Source organism: Hylobates moloch, unplaced genomic scaffold, assembly GCF_009828535.3.
Source record: "Hylobates moloch isolate HMO894 unplaced genomic scaffold, HMol_V3 SCAFFOLD_1, whole genome shotgun sequence".
Classification (NCBI taxonomy): domain Eukaryota; kingdom Metazoa; phylum Chordata; class Mammalia; order Primates; family Hylobatidae; genus Hylobates; species Hylobates moloch.
This window is the reverse complement of record NW_026652276.1, coordinates 31,355,567-31,376,571: the sequence shown is the minus strand read 5'-3', so window position 1 is coordinate 31,376,571 and position 21,005 is coordinate 31,355,567. Positions and strand designations below refer to the sequence as shown.

General features: G+C 36.1%; 1 protein-coding gene across 1 annotated transcript in view; it reads left to right on the top strand.

Annotated features, from left to right (window-relative positions):
* CPS1 (carbamoyl-phosphate synthase 1) overlaps nucleotides 1-21,005 on the top strand; it is a 155,396-nt gene that overhangs the window by 100,428 nt on the left and 33,963 nt on the right. Inside the window, exons 23-25 of the mRNA XM_032754661.2 lie at nucleotides 17,229-17,370; nucleotides 18,671-18,736; nucleotides 19,196-19,259. Of these exons, the coding sequence (XP_032610552.1) occupies nucleotides 17,229-17,370; nucleotides 18,671-18,736; nucleotides 19,196-19,259 (272 nt within the window). The remainder of the gene's footprint in view (nucleotides 1-17,228; nucleotides 17,371-18,670; nucleotides 18,737-19,195; nucleotides 19,260-21,005) is intronic.

Sequence of the window (21,005 nt, the reverse complement as noted above, 5' to 3'; positions counted from 1 at the left end):
TTAGGCCATTCTTGCATTGCTATGAAGAAATATCTGAGACTGGGTAGTTTATGAAGTTTAATTGGCTCACAGTTCTGTAGACTTTACAGGAAGCGTGGTGCTAGCATCTGCTTGGCTTCTAGGGAGGCCTCAGAAATCTTACAATCATGGCAGAATGCAAAAGGAAAGCAGCCGTGTCCTATGGCAAAAGCAGGAGCCAGCCAGAGAGAGAGAGTTGGTGGGGGAGGTGCCACATACTTTCAGACAACCAGATTATGCAAGAATTCACTCACTATTGCCAGGAGAGCACCAAGGGGATGGTGCTAAATCATTCATGAGAAATCTGCTCCCATTATCCAGTCACCTCCCACCAGTCCCCATCTCCAACACTGGGGATTAAATATCAATCTGAGATTTGGGCAGGGACAAACATAAACACTATATCAACATGTATCAGAATAATCAACTCAGCATCCTAGCTTTGAGTTCAAGCTTGCCCCCTCAGAACTCAGTATGCTGTCTCTAATACCTGAATATAGTAGCAATGGCAACCCTCACAAGACTTCTGAAGCAATATCTATTCTTAACAGCTTAGGTAATAACCATTATTTAGACAGCTTCAGCCAAAAAAAAATCTCTTTCCCGCTTACGCTCACTGACTTTCTCCTTTTCCACTTAAACTGCTTATTGCTACCCAAGGGCATGCTAGGGAAGTTGACTGTTCTAGGCAGTTCCTCAAATCTATAGGCTGGTGTAGTAGCATTAACTGACCTAGGGTGATAACATATTTACAGTGGATTTCTTTAGGATTTGAGAAGTTTCTTTTTACTCAATGCGATGTAAGTTGTGTCATGTAGGATTCGAATACTTGTTATGTGTATGCTTTGGAATTTAGATGTTTAATGGTCACCAAAGGTCTTTTAACTTCACATTGTCAGATCACCCTGCAAGGAGTTTGAGGAAAATGAAGTCTAGTGGAACCACAACATGTGCATAATCTCTATCCATTAGCCTTCACTGCTAAGCTATTGCGATTTTAGTCTGGTTTTCCCATACTCACTCTCCCAGTGCTGACGCTTTCACATATTGTGCTCTTCCCATGTAGCATTTTAATAAATACCAAAAGAAAAATATCCTTACTCTGATCTGTTAGAAATTACAAAAATCTCACCTATAGTTCTTTTTTCCATTAGTGCATAGATTCAATTTTGGTCATGTAAAGGTCTCTTGCCTGGAGAGAGGAAATGCCGGTACCATAAATCAAATAAAGATGTCAAATGTCTTCACCAACTAGGTTCTTCTGATATAGCCTATTCCTTATTGTAACCAAATAATGAATTTTATAACCCTTAATACTGAAACTTGAATTTTGATTTAGTTTAATAATTCTGAATGCCTTCAAAGTGTAAGATAATTATCATAAAAATGTTTGGACTACATATTAAGCACTGTTCTAAGCACATTATTTTGTTTAATTCCTAACACAACATTAAGAAATCAGTGATTGTCCTAATTTTATTGATAGTGAACTGAGGCACTGAGAGAGTCAGCAGTTTCCTCTACATCACATACTAATAGATAACAGAATTGGGTTCAAGTCTAAGCAGGACTCCAGAGCCCAGGATACTTGCTATTTAACCCCTTATATTTGATATATAATTATATTCTTATATACTTTTTACTTTTTTAGTAAAAAGTAAACATTGTTTTTATGTACAATGTTGCTATTTATGTGAGCAATGTTGTAGATGATGCTTAAAAAGAATACTTACTTACATGTAAGTATATACTTACATAAATATCGAATACAATATATTTGTATTTGTATATACCATAGATGGCTGCTTAAAAATAATACATATATGTGTATGCTTATATACTTACATATCAAGTATATAGTATGTAAATATATTAAATATATGTAAACATAAGCATATATATACACACACAGAAACCGTTTTGCTTAGGGGTATAGAAACAGATTTGTTTAGAGGTGTAGATAACATCTAGAGGAAATAAGAAGTAAGACTACCTAAAATAGACACCTTCAGTTTAGAAACAGTAGCCAATAAAGGGGTGATGGTCCTATCATGGTAGAACCGCATATATAATGAAGGTTTCTACTATATTATTAATAAACAAGCACAGGTACAAATATCCTTCAGTTGGACTCCCCTTGCTGTAAGTATGTAGGGAATTCAACTATAATAGTGTTGTGAGAAAGAACTATTTCAGGACTTTACACCCCAAGCGTTATTATTTATAATACCAATTTGGATTGGCAATTTTATATTGAAAGACAATCATGATACTTAAAAAAAAAAAGACACATGAACAGGCAAGAAAAAAAAAGTGAGAGTACAATTACCAGCTGTAAGCATCTGCTTATCCCTCTGGCTGTAACTGTTTTTAATTTTTTTATTTCCTTATTTTGGTTTTTTTTTGGTTTCTTTAGCTATTTCTGACTGACATATCCAGCTTGGGGATTTTATTATACCTGCCCAAATTGTATAATTTCGTTCTTTTTCTGGCTAAAACTAGGCTGAATTAAGTTTTGAATCTTTGCTTCAAGTGATTAGCTGAAAGAAGAGGGCCAGCGTCTGCTTTTGCTATACCATGTTAAATCATCAAAGTGAAGGTTTTCCACCATTTATGATGATTGCTTGTTCTTGTGCATTCCATTCATTTTGGGCAATTTTCCTGGAATGGTCCATTTTGCTCTCTTGTTTTTATGTACAATGCCACTATTTATGTTAGCAATGTTGTAGATGACTACTTAAAAAGAATCTATTTTCATTGATTTTACACGTTCAAAAGTGGGAGAAATAACCATTGTGATACAATTTATACCATATAAGTATTGGAAGCTAAGATTTGTATTTGTTTCCCTATTGTTGACATAAACTTTACTATGGATTTATTTACAAATTATCCAGATACTGCTTTTGTCTAATATTCTATAGGTTTCATGTGTTTTTTTTTGCTATTTTCACTCTAATAACTTTAATATTCTCTTTCCTCTTTACTGCTTATAGTCAATATAGTTTTAAAAAAAAGAGTAAAGTGCACTTTTCAAGGGTCCAATTTCCATCTGAAATCACCATGTTCAATGTGATAAACTATGTCCATTGGTGAGTGGTGAAAAATCATAGGCGTGCCTATTGCTTAGGAAAACAATCTAGGACAACCCTGGTGAGTTCCACTTGGGCATTCAAGTGCTAAATTGAGCTCAGTAAAGTTGGCCATTTCCCTGCAGCCACAAACTTCTGGCAGATGTAATAATGCAGGTGTCACCTTAGCTGGAACACTCCCTTTGAATGTCCTCTCCTACACATGCTAACTTCGATTGACTTTTTATTTAACTTGCTCACGAGGCATGGCAAAAATCAGGCAAGAACGTTTTGTGCTTATGCTTGATTGAAGTTTCTGGGGGAAAAGTGTCACCTAAGAGTTGCTGGAACTTAGATATAAGAAACAGAAGGGTCAGTACTTTACTTTCTGATGACAATGTATATTTTCTGGTAGAAAAAAAATCAACGACTTTCATCTTGAACTACTAAATATACAAGTAATTTAAAGAAAGGTAGTATAACATATAATCATATTATAATTTTTGTGATACTTTACTATGACATATTTTTGTGATAGCATCTATTATTTTGGATATAGAAATGAGAATGGAGATGATTGAACACTTTAGTGGAACCCATTAATTTGATTTGCAGAAAATAGTCTTATGTCTTCTCATATTACTACTAACTCACACAATATTCTAAGCCTCAGTTTCACCCTAGTGAAAACAAAACAAAAAGAAACAACAAAAACTCCCTTCTTATTTTACTGGTCAGTCATGCAGCTAGCTGAATATATACTATATGTAAAGTAACAAACTTTAAGGAAAAACAATCTTACTAGTTATTACATATTACCATTCTATGCTTTCAGTCTTCATACTCCAAGCCATTTATATAATGAACCTCTTCAGGTATACTAAAAAATGGGGCCTATATATACAAGTACTTATTTCTTTGTAAGAGAAGAGTAATACCATGGGAAATTTTATAACTCTGTGAACTAATGCCAAAAATACATTTTATTTTTAATTTGCTTTTATGTTCCATGTAATAAAATGATATTTTAGGTGATGTCATAGGTTCGATAGGACTCCACTAATTTTTAAAGTAATAATTTATAGAGATCGATATAAAATTTTACATCAAATATTTAATGTTCTGAGAGTCTTCATTTGTTATTTAAATAGTGTTTTCATAGTTTTGGCAAATAATTGTGCGTTTTTGAATTTGTGAGAGAGTACTTATGAGTCTGGCATGGACAAGATGAATGTTTTGCTTAAAAGGTTTTCAGAGTAATATTCAGATGACTCATAAAGTGCCTATTATATTTCTGTATATTAATTATTGTATGTTTGCTAGTTCATAAGAATATACAACTTAAAAATTTTAAGTTGATTTAAAATAATATACTCAGAATATGTGTATATATATCTATAAATAGTCAATAATTAATACATTATTCTTATGTTAATGTCTCTGAACTAAGTGTGATGGGATATGTATTTACTTGATGGCATTTCTTTTTATTAGGAGCTGTTATTAGACCAAATGGTATTTGTTCTTCTATTCAGTCATTATGTATTGGGTACCTACTATGTGTAAGGTTTTGTGCTAGTTCCAAAGCCATTTGTTGATGAATAATCACTAGTTATTAGACCAAATGGTATTTGTTCTTCTATTCAGTCATTATTTATTTGGTACCTACTATGTGTAAGGCTTTGTGCTAGTTCCAAAGCCATTTGTTGCTGAATAATCACTAGTCATTGAACCTATAATATAGGTTTATAACCTATACAAAGAGCTATACATAGACAGGACACATTAATGGACATGTGAGAAGCAGAAATATGAATTCATGAAAGTTTAGTGGAGGTTAGAAACAAAAGCTCTTAGCTAACTTTACACATGTTATCTCATACAAGTCTGAATGTACGGTTTTTAGAAGGTATGTGTCTCTATCCCATATTTTATGAAAGAAATGATACTCAGAATGTAAGTAAATTCTCCTTACTTCATACTGGAGCCAGGTTTTGAGTTCAGAAATTTCTCAGTTGAAGGACAATATTATTTCCTTCAATATATCCCACTGTCATGGGAGCCAAAGGAAGAGGGAATTTAAAATAAATGAAACAGAAAGACACTTTCAAGAGGATTGCATGGTTTAGACAGAGAAGAGAGAAACAGAATTAAGTCCTTATTTGATGTTGGGTGGGTAGGAGTGGAAGCTAGGCTATAAGGTCCAAACACACAGTGAGAAAGAAGTAAGTAAAGGTATGAATTCTACTCAGGAATTGACAAATTGTGTTTGCTCTTTATCCTATTTATGCTATTTTTCATAACAGTGAAAATCTGACTATGAAGAAATTAAGATAGTATAAGAAGAAAAACTAAAGTAGTTATTAGCTACCTGTTTGTTCATTGGGTGAAATAGTTGATGCCACACAGTCTTACTTCATTGTTCTGTAAATATTGCATATATCCTAATATCATCCCCCAATTAAATTGTAATTTTCATTAGGGAAAGTATCCAATACCATAATGTCTTAATATGCTTTTATTATAGGTCTTTCTTAGCAAGAAATTTTGTTAATTTGTATGAGTGCAGAATAGAGTTCACTATGGCATAAGGTATAAGTCATAATTTCTGAAACAGATACAAATGGTTTCCAATTCTTTATTTACCATATATTTTCTTGGGAATTGATATATAGTGCTTTGTATAAACACTCAACAGCATTTGTATGATAACATAACAAATAAACATTCTTGGTAGAAAGTGAAAATCATCATTTCTTAGTGATGGTAAAGGAGGGGGAATTGTAGTGGAGCAACATTCCTGGTTGTTCAAAGGGATTGAATTCAGAAAATTCACAAAATTATTGATTAGAAAATACATATCCCAAGATATAAACTGACTGTGTTGGGAAATATTGTAAACCAACATCTCTAGGTTTTATTTTTCTAAAGTAGTTACGTATCTACTAATTAGCTAGGAAGGCTCTGAAGAAACTTTTTTTAATAAAAAGAGATTTATCTAATTGTTTTATGTTGTTGAAGATTATATACATGTAGGCATTACAGGTATATCGTGAAATCTCTAACTCCTGGTGAGAACTAACCAATGTTTGTGTACTCTTGATCTTCAAAAATTATCCATGTTTTCAAATTTTTGCATTTTCTGAGAAGCTTTTGTGAGAAATATCCATAGACATTTTCAACTATATGAAAGGATATGATTTTATTAACCAGTGAAGAAGGTTAAAGCAAAAATAAATACTTATTTAAAATACAGGCATCTACTGTATTTCTCTGGTCAGCTTAAAGTACATTTCTATTATAATAAAGGTGAAAAATATCAGTATCCTATTTTTATGGATGGCGAAACTGAATCACACGAGGTGTGTGTCATACTTTATGTCACACCAGTCAGAGGAAAGCAAGGAATCTAGCCCAGGGCTCCCACTTTCAGTTTTAGTCACTAACCCTTTTCACAAGCTTCTTTTTCGAGATATGACTTTTAAATCAGACAGCTGGAGATCAGTTCCTCCTTAGCTGTCAAATTGTGAGCTGCCTGCATTGTTGACCCCACTTAGAGAGGAAACATTGTGAGGAATTTGCCCTTTTCCAAAACTCTTGGGGGAAAACACAGGAAGTCTGGCAGGGAGAAAGCCCCAGCAAGTCACCTTTGAAAAATGTAAACAGGATTTTCAAGGGTACAAAGACCCAGGATAAGAATCTCTTTTTAAGTTTTGCTTTATTTATAATAAAAGATTGTATATATTTATACACAATGTATGTCTATAGATATCTTTTAAGTACAAATACCTTGTCTTCTATGTTTAGGCAGGTGTGAGTAAAACAACTCTTGAGCGTAGAATGGAATTACATTTACGCAAAATAGGCTGCCAGAGCTATAATTACAGAAGCTAGACAATTAGTTGCTGACCCCAGAATTTCTTCAGCTGCTAATTTATACTAGAGATGCCTTTATGGGGCATAAAGCCTTTGAGTCTGACCTTGGGATAGAGTCACACACTTGGTATCCAAAGAGTGTAAGGCAGCGACCATGCCTCCCAACAGTGGAGTAAATACCTGAGAGCGTCTCTCTCCAGAAGATCAATTTTGATTTGCAGGGAGTCACAAGTATGGTGGCCCTCACCACCTCAAGGTGTGAGTACAGAAATACTACACAGGAGAGGAAAGAAAACAAAGGCAGCTGAGGTGCTCAGCCAAATGTAGGTGACTTGCTAGTTTTGCTTTGCTAAACTTCTCCGCCTGCTTCTTCTCTTCTTTCTCTTCCTCTTTCTCCTCCCTGTTGGTCTGGTTCTTTCCCTTCCTCCTTTTCCTCCAGTAATTGTATCTATTAAGCACTTATTACCTTCTTGGTGTTGTGCTGAACACTTGCCACATTTATTATTTTATCTGGCTGATGAGTCTTTTTCTCAGGATGGTGGAGCATGACTACAGGTTTTGGGCACAGGTATTTGCCTATCTAAGGTTGAAGTAGGCATTTTGACATCATTTGCCTATATAACTATAATGATGATAATGTAATGGCCATCACAGCAATATCCACCTGGCAGTATTAAATTGCAGCTACTTCTTCTACCCCTCCCCTTCTACCCACTCTTCAGTTGATAAACTGACAAGTATATAGTTGTAGTGTCAAGTGGATGATAATTTTTGCTCTCGTGGATATTAATGTGCATTTTCTATGTCTTCTTATGAAAAACCCCAGATAATAAAGATATCTGCTTTCCATGTAGGTAGTAAGCCTCATATCAACATAGATTGAATATGACATGTCACCAGGAATTTAATTCTAGAATTTTCCCACATCCTCCTAAAAATAACTTCTCCTTTTCCTCCTTTCTAAAAATGGCTTACATTTTTTCCTTCAAGAACTAGAAAAATGTAGTCAAAAATTATTCTTATATATCTTACATTTTTCTAGGAAAAAAATATGCAGTAGTTATTAGCAGATAGGCTTCTGTTAAGTTTTTGGGAGGCCGAGACAGGCAGATCACAAGGTCAGGAGTTTGAGACCAGCCTGGCCAACATAGTGAAACCCTATCTCTACTAAAAATACAAAAATTAGCTGTGCATGGTGGCAGGCGCCTGCAGTTCCAGCTACTTGGGAGGCTGAGGCAGGAGAATTGCCTGTACTGGGGAGGTGGAGGTTGCAGTGAGCCGAGATCACGCCACTGCACTTCAGCCTGGGCAACAGAGTGAGACTTTATCTAAAAAAAAAAAAAAAAGTTATTTATTTTAACAAGGCTCTAAGTAATTCTTTCTAGAAGTCAAAGAAAGATATATTGAAATATATTTATATATTTGTTGCTTGGTACAACCTAAGTGATGTTTGGAAAACTGCTCTGTGGAAACATGATGATTTAAACAAAGATGATGGAGATGTTTTAAAATATAGGACTTTCAAATAAATTTATTTGCAATAACAAATTGTAAAACATCGAAGAGTGCCCATTCAATCCCTATTTTCCATGAGGCCTTATAAAGTGTTTCTTTTTATCTGTTAGATTTAAATTCTGTACACATACAAATCTTACATTCAGGGGAAAATCCAGAGTTTGCTTACTGAATACATCTTCTTTATTTTGGGGAAGGCATAGATTGAAGAGATTTAAAATTATAAATAAATGTATTCATCAGAAATAACAGAAGCAACATTTCATAATACGGACTTAACCCTTTAGTGCAATTGGCTCAAGCAAAAGCTATTTGATTGGTATCAGCATGCTTTTTTTTTTTTTTAATTTTATTTATTTATTTAGAGACGGAGTCTCACTCTGTCGCCCAGGCTGGAGTGCAGTGGCGCGATCTCGGCTCACTGCAAGCTCCGCCTCCCGGGTTCACGCCATTCTCCTGCCTCAGCCTCTCGAGTAGCTGGGACTACAGGCGCCCGCCACCACGCCCGGCTAATTTTTTGTATTTTTAGTAGAGACGGGATTTCACCGTGTTAGCCAGGATGGTCTCGATCTCCTGACCTTGTGATCCGCCTGCCTCGGTGTCCCAAAGTGCTGGGATTACAGGCGTGGGCCACTGCGCCCGGCCAGAACACTTTCTTATATACGAATTGACATAATTTACTACTTTGGTTAGGCGGTTTCCGTTTGTTTTTCACCTTGGTAAAGATGAAAGGTAAAATTCAAATTTGGTAAAATCAAGGGCAGAGAGAGAGTCATTGCATCTTAAATTAAGAACCATGGGCCGGGTGCGGTGGCTCACGCCTGTGATCTCAGCACTTTGGGAGGCCCAGGCGGGCAGATCATGAGGTCAGGAGATCGAGACCATCCTGGCTAACATGGTGAAACCCCGACTCTAATAAAAATACAAAAAATAAATAAATTAAAAAAATAAAATTAGCCGGGCGTGGTGGCGGGTGCCTGTAGTCCCAGCTACTGGAGAGGCTGAGGCAGGAGAATGGCGTGAACCCAGGAGATGGAGCTTTCAGTGAGCCGAGATCGCGCCACTGCACTCCAGCCTGGGCGACAGAGCGAGACTCCGTCTCAAAAACAAAAACAAAAACAAAACCATGAAAAAACAAAATGTGGTTTATTAAGGCTCAAAAATTGCAATTAACCTACATTAAGCGTTTTACTTCATCATTATTCCTTGTATTTGTAGAGCATAATTATGACATTATATTCAATACTAAAGGAGTGGCTTTACCAGATTAAGAGTAATATCATGATATTTCTGGATTATTAGGGTCATTAAAGATTAACAAAAAAGAACATGAAATTCAGAAAATTAAAACTTGCCTATTTAAAGATGTCTACATTATCAGTTTCTCATAAGGTTTCCTTCTTAATGTTGATTTTACTGTTATTATTACTAGCCTTTAAGGTGAAATATAGTTTTAAGTATGCCATTTTTTGAAAACTATTACTTGTAACATTTTAGCATTATTGTGATAGAATCTGGGTCCACTTAGCACTATTAGATAATTTTCTTGATGCCGTACTTTCATGTGAACATTGGATCTAGGTATTATTTGCTTTGTACAAGAAATATAAAGATTCAAGTCTTCTTAAATTCCTTCGAAGACCTCATTCCTGTATAGAAACAGCCATGGTACTCAAAAATTAAGACAAAATAGTAGTGCCTACCCAATGGCCTGGGTTTTTATATTTTGCTTTTCTAAATGCCACTTCTATTTTTGAAAATTGTCTTTTGCATTTCTCTTAAGGAAACACGTAGCAACTTGTCTCCTTGAATGAAGAGAGTGACAAATAATTTCTCCATTGATGGCATTATTGTGATTGTGGCATGGTCTTGAACCTGTGAAACGCCAAAAATAATAAGTGAAGCAGTAAAAAACTCAAGAGAGAGGCTAGCGAGGGTTCATGAGGCAGAGAACATATATCTTACTCAATTCTCTTATTAAAGCAGATGTCATTACTGAACATCAGGCTTAGTTTTTTTCTGCCTTTTGGAGTGTTTTTTTTTTTTTTTTTTAAAAGAGGATAATAATAAAATTGCAAACCCATCCCATAATTGTAGGCCAGGTGGAGTGCTCATTTTCACATTAGAGCTTGTGCAATCTGGAGGGAAATTTGGTTTAGTATTACTCGTGAGTTGGTGGATCAGATGAAAGCCAGTCAAGTGGAAGAGAGGACTGTGTGAAGTGCGCTGGCTCCCCTGATAATTAGAATGCTGCAGGCGTTCCTCCAGTCAGCTAATAGATTTCCCCAGCTCCTCTGTGCCAGGTGAAAATTTCCTCATTAAGGGGAATTTATTCCATTTCCTTTTATCATTTATTATTGAAGACTAAGTGTGAGTGGAGTAAGTTTCAGAGATGACAGGGAGGAATTTTAAACAACAACAACAACAATATCTACCCTGGAAGTCTTAGAGAATGAGGAGAAAGGCTTGTATTGTTTGTAAACCAGAGAACACACCAGAGACTTCTTGCTATAGAAGCCGAGCCATGCTGTCTCACCATTAAAAGATTATGGCAGAGTGTGTAAAAGTCTGATGGTCTGTTTTTAAGACATTTTTTTCGCCTTCTAAAATTTCAGTCATTTTGTGCTGCTAAGTAGAAAGAAACTGAAGATTATGAAAAGGCCAACATCACAGCCTTTTGGTGTGTTGTTTTCTTGTATAGATTCTATTATGCAATGATGAAAGTCTAACCTTTGGTAAAGTTTGCCCTTGAACTCTCAAAGCAAGGCAAACTGGCAAGGGAAAGAATAGTTGTATATATAATAGCCTATGTTAGAGGGCACAGTTCTGAAATACGGATTTAATGTGTACATTTTCAAAAGAGTAAAAATTAACATAAAATACTAGTACATACAAATACATATCAAAGAACAGAAGGATAATTTATTATGCATATTTTAAAATTGTGTGCTTTTGTGCAATATGCTTTCTTCAGCTGGTCACATTTCTAGCTGGGCATAAAGCTGTCTTGATTTACAACATAATATAAATGGAGTGTTCCCTATTGAGGTTTCAAAAAGCAGTGTGGAATTATAAATTCAGTATTTATATTTCTTTTAGTAATTATTCTGTCTTGAGTTTGTTTCAAATTAAGGTTTTTAGTTTCCTTCAGAAAAATAAAAATGTTATAGCCTTGTTTTGAAAATAAGCTTTTACCTAGTTTGATTAAAAAAACAAAAACAAAAACCCACCATGATGGAAATTCTTTTTGGCAAACAAAATGGAGGGAGCATAATGTGGGCAGATAAAGATGAGAGGAGCATCTATCCGAGTCTCCACATTGTTAAATGAGCTTTATGTTCGCTTAAGATTATTCATCTTGTATTTATTTGACTCTGAGGAGATTTAACGTGATCTAAATCACTGCCCCATGACGAATGAATTGTGTCTTTGAACTGTTTTTTTTTCTTTGATTATAATGGGACACACAATAAAATTTTGTATCAGAACAAGCTGGGACTAAAGTCAATTTTCTACTGTGTATAATGACATATCAGCCAGCCTGGTGTTACACAGAAGAGAGAAAACAGAGGAGAGGAAAGGTGAGGACAATACAGAGAATTGACCTGCTTCCATTAGGAGTACCTTGTGGAATTAGGCAGCACTGACTGTGGGAAGGGATCTAACTTGTCTGTGCCTCTCTAATGGCCCTGGTGGGTCAGTATCAACAATGATTTCTCAGTGAGGAGGATTGCTAAGTGCTTTGCACTATTTCATGATCATGTCTAAAGGGCAGAAATAACCAGAGAGACCATGATCAAAATACTATACAAATTACATTACTTTGGACATCCAATGATCACACATACCCCATATGTGTATTCAAGTTAAGGTAGATGAACATGAATGTACTAATATACCATTTCAGTTTAATACATTCTAATTTTTAAGACATTTAAAAATATTGTATTATATTATTGATCTAGTTATTTGAAAATTGGGCAGAAGTTAAAGCAGTTTTTAGCTCACCAAGAAAATGTCTTAAGCATCAACTAGTGGGATTAAAATATGCAAGGTGCAGGTCTAGCTTGATATATCTGTTTCAAAATTCTCGCCTGGTATGATTTAAGGGGATGCCTGTGTAGAAAGTTTTCACTCGCATTCCGAAGTATCATTCACAATCATTATTTTGTGTTACTGTTGCTCTTCTCACACATTTCCTTTAAACTATGAAAACTCTCGGGTGTGGGAAATGCTATGGGCGGGGGAGCAGTAACAGTTGAGTTAGTCTTAGTGACAGATGGCTTTTTTTTTCGTCACCAGAGCTGAGTACAAAATTAACTCACTTCACTTTTTAATGCACAAGGCCAATTCTTACCAATCAACCTTTTTATTTTCTCTCTTCTTTCTCTTTCTCCCTTCTTTCTTATTATTTTTATTTCTTTGCTGATAAGTGTCCAGTTTTATTTAGTAGGTAGAGGCGGAAGACTTTGTATATTTGCTAGAGATGTCTACATACATTCTGTTAGACTCTTGTGGTGAAAAAGAACAAGAGAAATTATGCATATTCCAGAAATGAAAATACTACATTCCTGGATGAAAATACTGCATTGCTGAGTGTAGACGACACAAATGCAAATTTATTGCATCCCTAATAGAAATGTGAGGAATCTAAATTTTTCTTATTTAATACCATTATTTATAATTTTCATTTTAAACAACATAGCGACCTTTGAAAGACTGACTGGTATTCCATGTGAGAAGGAATGCAAACAAAGAATTAAAGACCCCCTAAAAATTGCAACAACAAACAAATAGAAAAACCTGACTGAAAAAGCTAAAGATAACTACATGACTTCTGCTTATCTTAGCACTTGAAGAACCCGCACTTACGGTGCTGCTGTGTTAGCTCATGGTCACAATTATAGATGTGATGGTTCTTTTCAAGGCGTGTGTCTTAAGTGTATCTGGATGACTGTTCTTCAGAGTTAGGATTTTAGTCATTTAACTAAAAGTGGTTATTGTTCTAATTTAGAAAAATAGCTTATTTGTCAAGCACTTTCACCGAAAGGCTGAGTGCATACTTGCACATAAACAAATGAGCAATTGGTTTGGGAGCATATGCTTGGCAAGGAAAGTGGAAACATACCTTTCTAAAACAAATAGCAACAATAACAAAAAAAAAATCTTCCGCCAGGCGCGGTGGCTCACGCCTGTAATCCCAGCACTTTGGGAAGCCGAGGCAGGCGGATCACAAGGTCAGGAAATCAAGACCATCCTGGCTAACACGGTGAAACTCCGTCTCTACTAAAAATACAAAAAATTAGCCAGGCGTGGTGGCAGGCGCCTGTAGTCCCAGCTACTTGGGAGGCTGAGGCAGGAGAATGGCGTGAACTCGGGAGGCGGAGCTTGCAGTGAGCCGAGATCTTGCTACTGCACTCCAGCCTGGGCGACAGAGCGAGACTCCGTCTCAAAAGAAAAAAAAAATCTTTCCTCTACTTTCAAAATTAATTTCTGTCTCTCTCTTTTTTTTTTTTTTCTCGAAACTAAAAGTAACCACAAACTTTGGTGTTTCCAAGGCTCTCTGAAGCTCAAAAGTCACCTCTGGGGTAAAGCCTTTCCAGACTTCTACATTGGAAGCTGGGGGCCCCTGCCCTGAGCCACGGCTTCAACTTGTGCACACTTCTCCCACGGCATCTCTCATGATGTAGACATATCAATGGCTGTTTGTGCTTCCTAACATACTCTGACCTCCTAAATGTAAGAATACAATATTTCATCTTCCATCATTAATATAGGCAGCACAGGTCTGATACAGAGCACGTACTCACTAAATGTTAAAGCAGTAATGAAAGAATGACAATGAATGTGGCCCTACCCTCACCATCCACTTTCCTATTCACTCTTTCCAACTACAAATCCTCAGTATGTTTCCCATACGTGCCATGTCCACTGTTGCTCTCAAACAATAGCCAATACTGCTGCCATTGCCTATTGTACACCTGTCAACTCCTTTATCTATATAAAGTTGAACTTTTTTCTTTTTTGAGATGGAGTCTCACTCTGTTGTCTGGGCTGGAGTGCAGTGGCGCCATCTCGGCTCACTGCAACCCCCACCTCCTGGGTTCAAGTGATTCTCTTGCCTCAGCCTCTTGAGTAGCTGGGATTACAGGCACCTGCCACTATGCCCAGCTAGTTTTTTGTATTTTTTTTAGACACGGGGTTTCACCATGTTGGCCAGGCTGGTCTCAAACTCCTGACCTCGTGATTCACCCGCCTCAGCCTCCCAAAGTGCTGGGATTACAGGTGTGAGCCACCACGCCTGGCCAAGTTGAACTTTCTTTATAGCTCTGTTCTCATCCCTCCACTGCCATAGTATTTCTCAAGTACAACCTTTCACACTGTTATCTTTCTTTGGCCTCACGTAGCACCACATAGCTTATCCCTCCATAAAGTGGTTTGAATCACTATCATTTCATTGTCTCAAACATTGTTTCCTTATCTGCTGGGGCAGCACTGTTCAGTAGAAATTTCTGTGATGATGAAATATTCTGTAATCTGCACTGTCTGACACTGGAGCCACTGACCATGTTTGGCTATTGAGCACTTGAAACCTGGCTTTGGTGACTGTAGATCTAAATTTTTAGTTTTAAAAGATTTAATTAATTTTTCAATTAAAATAACCACATGTGGCTAGGGGCTGCTATGTTGGATGGCACAGTTCTAAAGCACAGGGCTTGGCACACATACTAAGTCAGCAATAATACTTAATATTGGATTGCATCCAAGAATTTGACAGGAAAATACATTGCTCTGAGAGAATGCTTATCAAATACTTGGGAAAACTAAAATTCAAAATAAGAATAAAAAGAGAAGAAATTAAATTCAATGGGAGATTTAACACACTGATTTGAGACAGAAGAGAATTTAGGTGCAATAGACGAAGCAAATTGACTAGGAAGACCTGTAGCTGCAAAAATTTAAACTAATACTGACACTGGAAATCCAGAGAAATAGCTATTATATACACCAGCTTGATTTTTTCTTCTCCGAACTCAGAATATGAATTAATTAAAGCAGATTAATGATTAGAATGAACAAAATGCAATAGATTTAATCCAATTACATTTTATTAACAGCATTTCATGAAAATGTTTTCTTAATGCAAGTTAGATCTTCTGGCAATACACTATTTTAATTTCATTGTATTGACTATCAAACTATTATAATTGAATTGTATTGTATTAACTGTTACATGAAATAGCTGGCCCACAGGTATCTGGTTACAGATGCTTTCGCAGTAGTATTTTATTCTTCTCTCCTTTAGGTCTTTACAAATTATTTTTGCATGCATTTTGAAATCTAGTTATGAGCTAATTTCAATCACTTCTTTGTCTTTTCTATAAAATAAAATCATAGGGAATTGAAGTTTGTATATTTATCCTTCATTTATTTATATTCATAAATTATATTTATATTTAATTTATAAAATATATGCATTTTATTTATATGTTTATATTACTTATATTTATCCTTCATTTATCTATTTTCATAAATGTTTATTGAATGCTGTCTGTGGGCCAGATAATGTGGTAGATTTGGGGAGTAATCTGGTAAATAAGCCAAATGTATTCTTTGCCTTTATGGAACTTAAATCTAGCAGGACAAAGCCTGACTGACGAATAAAAGTTAAGAGACATTAAAAGTATCAGGTGGTAATGGACATGCTAAACTGTATGGTTCTATGTCCATTGCTCCGAACAAAAGAGGCAGTAAAAAGCACAAGAAGTTCAGTATGGATGAGAGCAAACCAAAAGGCTTCACAAATGAGGCTTGGCTTTAGTTGGACTTTGAAGGGCTGCTGAGGGTTGGGGAGAAGTTGAGAAGGTAAAAGTAATGTCAAAGGTATTACAGATGAGGGAAACAACACAAATAAAGTGTATGGAAAGGAGTAGGGGGAAAATAAGACAAATCTGGTTTGAGTGGAAAACAATTATAAAATGACAAAACTGTCTTCTCAACATAGACAGATGGGTGATATTAGTAAGAAGAGGTAATTTATGGAGAGGATATCCAACCTGATGCAATGTTGGGACACCTAGGTGAAGATGATTGTCAAAGTTCATATGCATAAAGACCTGGAGCACAGGTCAGATGTTGGAGAACAGGCCACCGATTTTGGAATTGTTAACCAGCCATGCTACTTGCACCCATGACAGTCGCTAAATTTAGAGAGGGAGAGAGGGAAGACAAAAGCGGGTAACAAAGGATAGAGCCCTGGGTAGGGGGAGGGGGGAAACCCAAAACTAGTAAATGGTAGTTGTGAGTAATAAAGTAGAGCGGGAAGCCACTTAGTAGAAGCCAGAATATCTTTTTAAAAAATAGATCATCAAAAGGGTCTTGTGATGACAGGAAAATGAAAACTGAGAAAGGGCTCCTGGATTTAGAGTGAGGTCTCTGATTATTACTAATGAGCACATTTATTAGTACAGTAAATGCACTTGCCATTTTTTATAAAAGCAGCAGGGAAGAGGTCGCATAGAGTGTGAAAGCAGGAGATCAGAGATTGTCAGCTTTGCAAATAGAAGACTTCATAGAGGCTAGAAGATTGAGTGGGTTAGTTATTTGTGTATTTTTAAAAGATAACGAGACTTAAATATGTTTGAAGGTGGAAAATAAGAAGCCCTTGGTGTTTTTGAAATTGAACTTGTCACCGCTTTTTATTGTGTTTGGTCTAAACTTGAATCTCTCTTTTCTATTAAATCCTAGTGAGTCCGTTACAGAAGAAACCCTGAAAAGGGCAAAGGAGATTGGGTTCTCAGATAAGCAGATTTCAAAATGCCTTGGGCTCACTGAGGCCCAGACAAGGGAGCTGAGGTTAAAGAAAAACATCCGCCCTTGGGTTAAACAGGTAAAGGAGTTTCCCTTTTCCCCCACCCCCAACTGACAGGATTTCTGTGGTTAAATGTAGGCACCCATTCAAAAGGCCATTGTCAATAAAAAGAGGAGTGGGATTAAGAAGTGACACTACTCATCTGGTTGATGCTCATAATGTCACCAATTTTATTCAGCACATGATTAATTCTTACTTAAAAGGGAAAGAAGGAAAGGACACTAGGATGTAAAGATAAGAGTGAGTACCTGATTTTCTTGGCCTAATGGAACAAAACAAAACAAAAATTTAAACACTCTCTCCTCTGCTTTTTGACCTGTGTTCAAATACGTAAGTAGTTAAGAAATCCTTAGTGTAATCGAAGGACTTGAAATTTCCTAGCATGGTGGCTGACCCTCTTGAAAATAATAGTTATCTCCTTTGGCACTAACTTTTTACAGGGTAATACTTTATATTAAGTGCCCCATCATTATGGTTCATTTAGTATTCATTGTGATAGGGCTGGGCATAATGAGCTCATCTAGTATTCATGACAATCATGCATGAACATTCATAGGTGTGCTGTTGTGATTTTTTTTCTTTGGCCTTTAATGGAAGGGATGTCTTGGTTTAAAGTACCACCAGCTGGTTTTTGTCCTTTAAAATCATTGACTTTTCTCTGTGTGCTCAAGGGGCACATGCATACCCTTAGGTCTCAAGCTTGATACTAAATATTTTCCACTCAGCGATTATTATCTTTCTTCCTTCTCACCTGCCTTACACCAGCTTGCCCTGTCAGCCCCAAATTCTTGCTCACTAAGCTGAGTTACTGGCCCCTGAGAGTAGAATTGATTTCCAAATATGTTCAATGAGATCTTGTTCTCCCCCCGTTCATCCCCTATGGCTTTATGATATTTGTGTCATCCCACCGCTCAGTGCCACAGGCAACTTAAATCCTGCGCATTAATTTGCAAGCCAAAGAGATCCTTACATATAGGTCATTTTGCTCAGATTTTAGATTTCATATACAGCTGCTTTTAGAGAGCTGGTGGGGTAAGTCTTCCTAGTAACCAGTTGACTATAAGACCACTTTGCAATGTTCATGAGAGTTACTATTACTACTAGTGATCCAATGCCCTGTTTCTCAAGTGATAACTAGACCATATCACTATTTTCTCTCTCTTATTTTCAGGATTAGAAAGCAATTCCATGGGTCATACATTTTCCTGTCTGCATACTTTACAGTAATAGGAATTAAAGGAATATGTATATAACGCACAAAAAATTTAGTCTTGAAAAAATTATAATAACATTCTTATTTATTTGTTGTCTCTTACAGATTGATACACTGGCTGCAGAATACCCATCAGTAACAAACTATCTCTATGTTACCTACAATGGTCAGGTAGGAATGGGCAAATTGGCATATCCAGAAAGCTCTAGATTTGGTAGACAGTTCACATTAGGGAATGTATATTTTCTACCTCTTTGGATATCTAGGTAATAAAAAATGGCATCATGTGTGTCAGATATGATGATATGTTTCTGTACTCAGTCTTTTAAGAACTTCCTTAAGATAATGAAATCAAACAAATAAAAAATTAAGGACAATGACTACATGATCATACAATTATGCTATGTCCTTATGACTATTTAATTTAAAAATATTCTGCCATGTCTATTTTTTATAAATAAGTAGGGCTTGTATAATACTTTATATTTAGGGTTTCCAGAGACTAATAGAGAATACATGTTAACAAGAGGAAGAATGAGAAATAAATACTTAATGATAGGACAAATAGTTTAATTAAATGGAATAATAACACATAATGATTTCTGCGTCTTCCTTTTCTTATTTCCTCAGGAGCATGATATCAATTTTGATGACCATGGAATGATGGTGCTAGGCTGTGGCCCATATCACATTGGTAAAATAATAAATTTTATGTGTATAGGATTTTACACAATTTATATAGTTTTCTTCATACATGTTAACTCCATTATTGCAAGAACTATGTCAAATAAATGCTGTAATATATGTTTTGCAAATTGGGAAGCTGGGGTTCAGAAAAATAAAACCCAAATATACACAGCTATTTAGTGGTAGAGTGGGATTCAAATGCGGGTCTCAACTACAAATTCTGTCTCCTCTCATTTCACCGTGTAACTTAATTTCCATCCTTTTTAAGTGAATTGAGCCTCTCACTGGAGTTGGGAATGGATTAGACTTTGACCTTTTATCCTCTAGCATAGTTTTTCATAAGGATCTATATTTACTCAAGGACTATATACATTAGCCAGAAATTATATTGCAGATATCATCTCTGACCTCATCCTATGTAACATATATGACTTTTGTTTACATCAAATGCAAAAATCTTGTCTCTTTGGTGCATGGGTAGAGCATTATGTAGGTGAATTAAAACATAATCACCAGAGATTATGACATTTCTCTCCATTCAATTAAATAACCACTAAAGATTATTATAGACGCAAGTATGTATTTTAATGGACAGTGATATTAGTCAACATTTGGATTTAATATTTAATCTCCGCAAAGCATTATAATATGGAAATGATAAAGTCTATGATTTGAATATATGTAGTCTTATTCTATTATTTTAAGCATAGTTTATTTTACTTTTTACAATGAACTAAGAGCTTCAGGATATGTTAGTTTACCAATCTTTGGACAAATCTTGAAGTAGGACAAAAATGTTATATCTTGACCACCTTAGTCATTGTCTTAGTCCATTTGTGCTGCTGTAACAAAATACCTGAGATTGGGTAATTTATAAATAAATTCTCACAGTTCTAGGGGCTGGGAAGTCCAAAATCGAGTGCCAGGAAGTTCAGTTGTCTGGTGAGACATAGGTCTCTGCTTCTAAGATGGCGCATTGAACCTTTTGCCCCCCATAAGGAAGGAATGCTGTTTTTATATGGCAGAAGGTACAAGAGCACAAAGGGAACTAGTTCCCTCCATTAAACCCTCACTCCTGTTTTTTTCTGGGACAAGGTCTTACTATGTCACCTAGGCTGGAATGCAGTGGTATGATCATGGCTCACTATAGCCTTGATGTCCCAGGCTCAAGCACTCCTCCCACCTCAGCCTCCCTAGAACCTGGGCCTATAGGCATGTGCCATCATGCTTGGCTTATTTATTTTTATTTTTACTTTTTGTAGATATGGAATTTTTCTATGTTGTCCAGGCTACCTCACACTTCTGGACTCAAGCGATCCTCCTGCCTCAGCCTCCCAAAGTGCTGGTATTACAGGCAGGAGCCACTACAGCCAGCAAGCTTTTCTAAGGGCATTAATCTATTCATGAGGGATCTGCACTTATGAACTAAAACCCTCCTAAAAGGCCCCACCTCCCAGCACTGTTGCACTGGTGGCTAAGTATTCCAACACATGGATTTCAGGGGACACGTTCAGACCATGGCAGTTATCTTATGGCTAAATAGCCTGACCGTTTCACCAGCATCTATCTGTCTATTCTCTGGAGTACTTTTTCTTCCTTTTCAAATTTTACCTATTTATGCAGTAATTCTGCATTATATCAGGATCCAAAGAAGACTAGTCAAGCTAATAATCAAGTGTGTGCTTACTTGATAGTTGGCATTAATATGCCAGTATATTTGAATAAGGTATTTTCACAAGAATTTTTAGAAGAC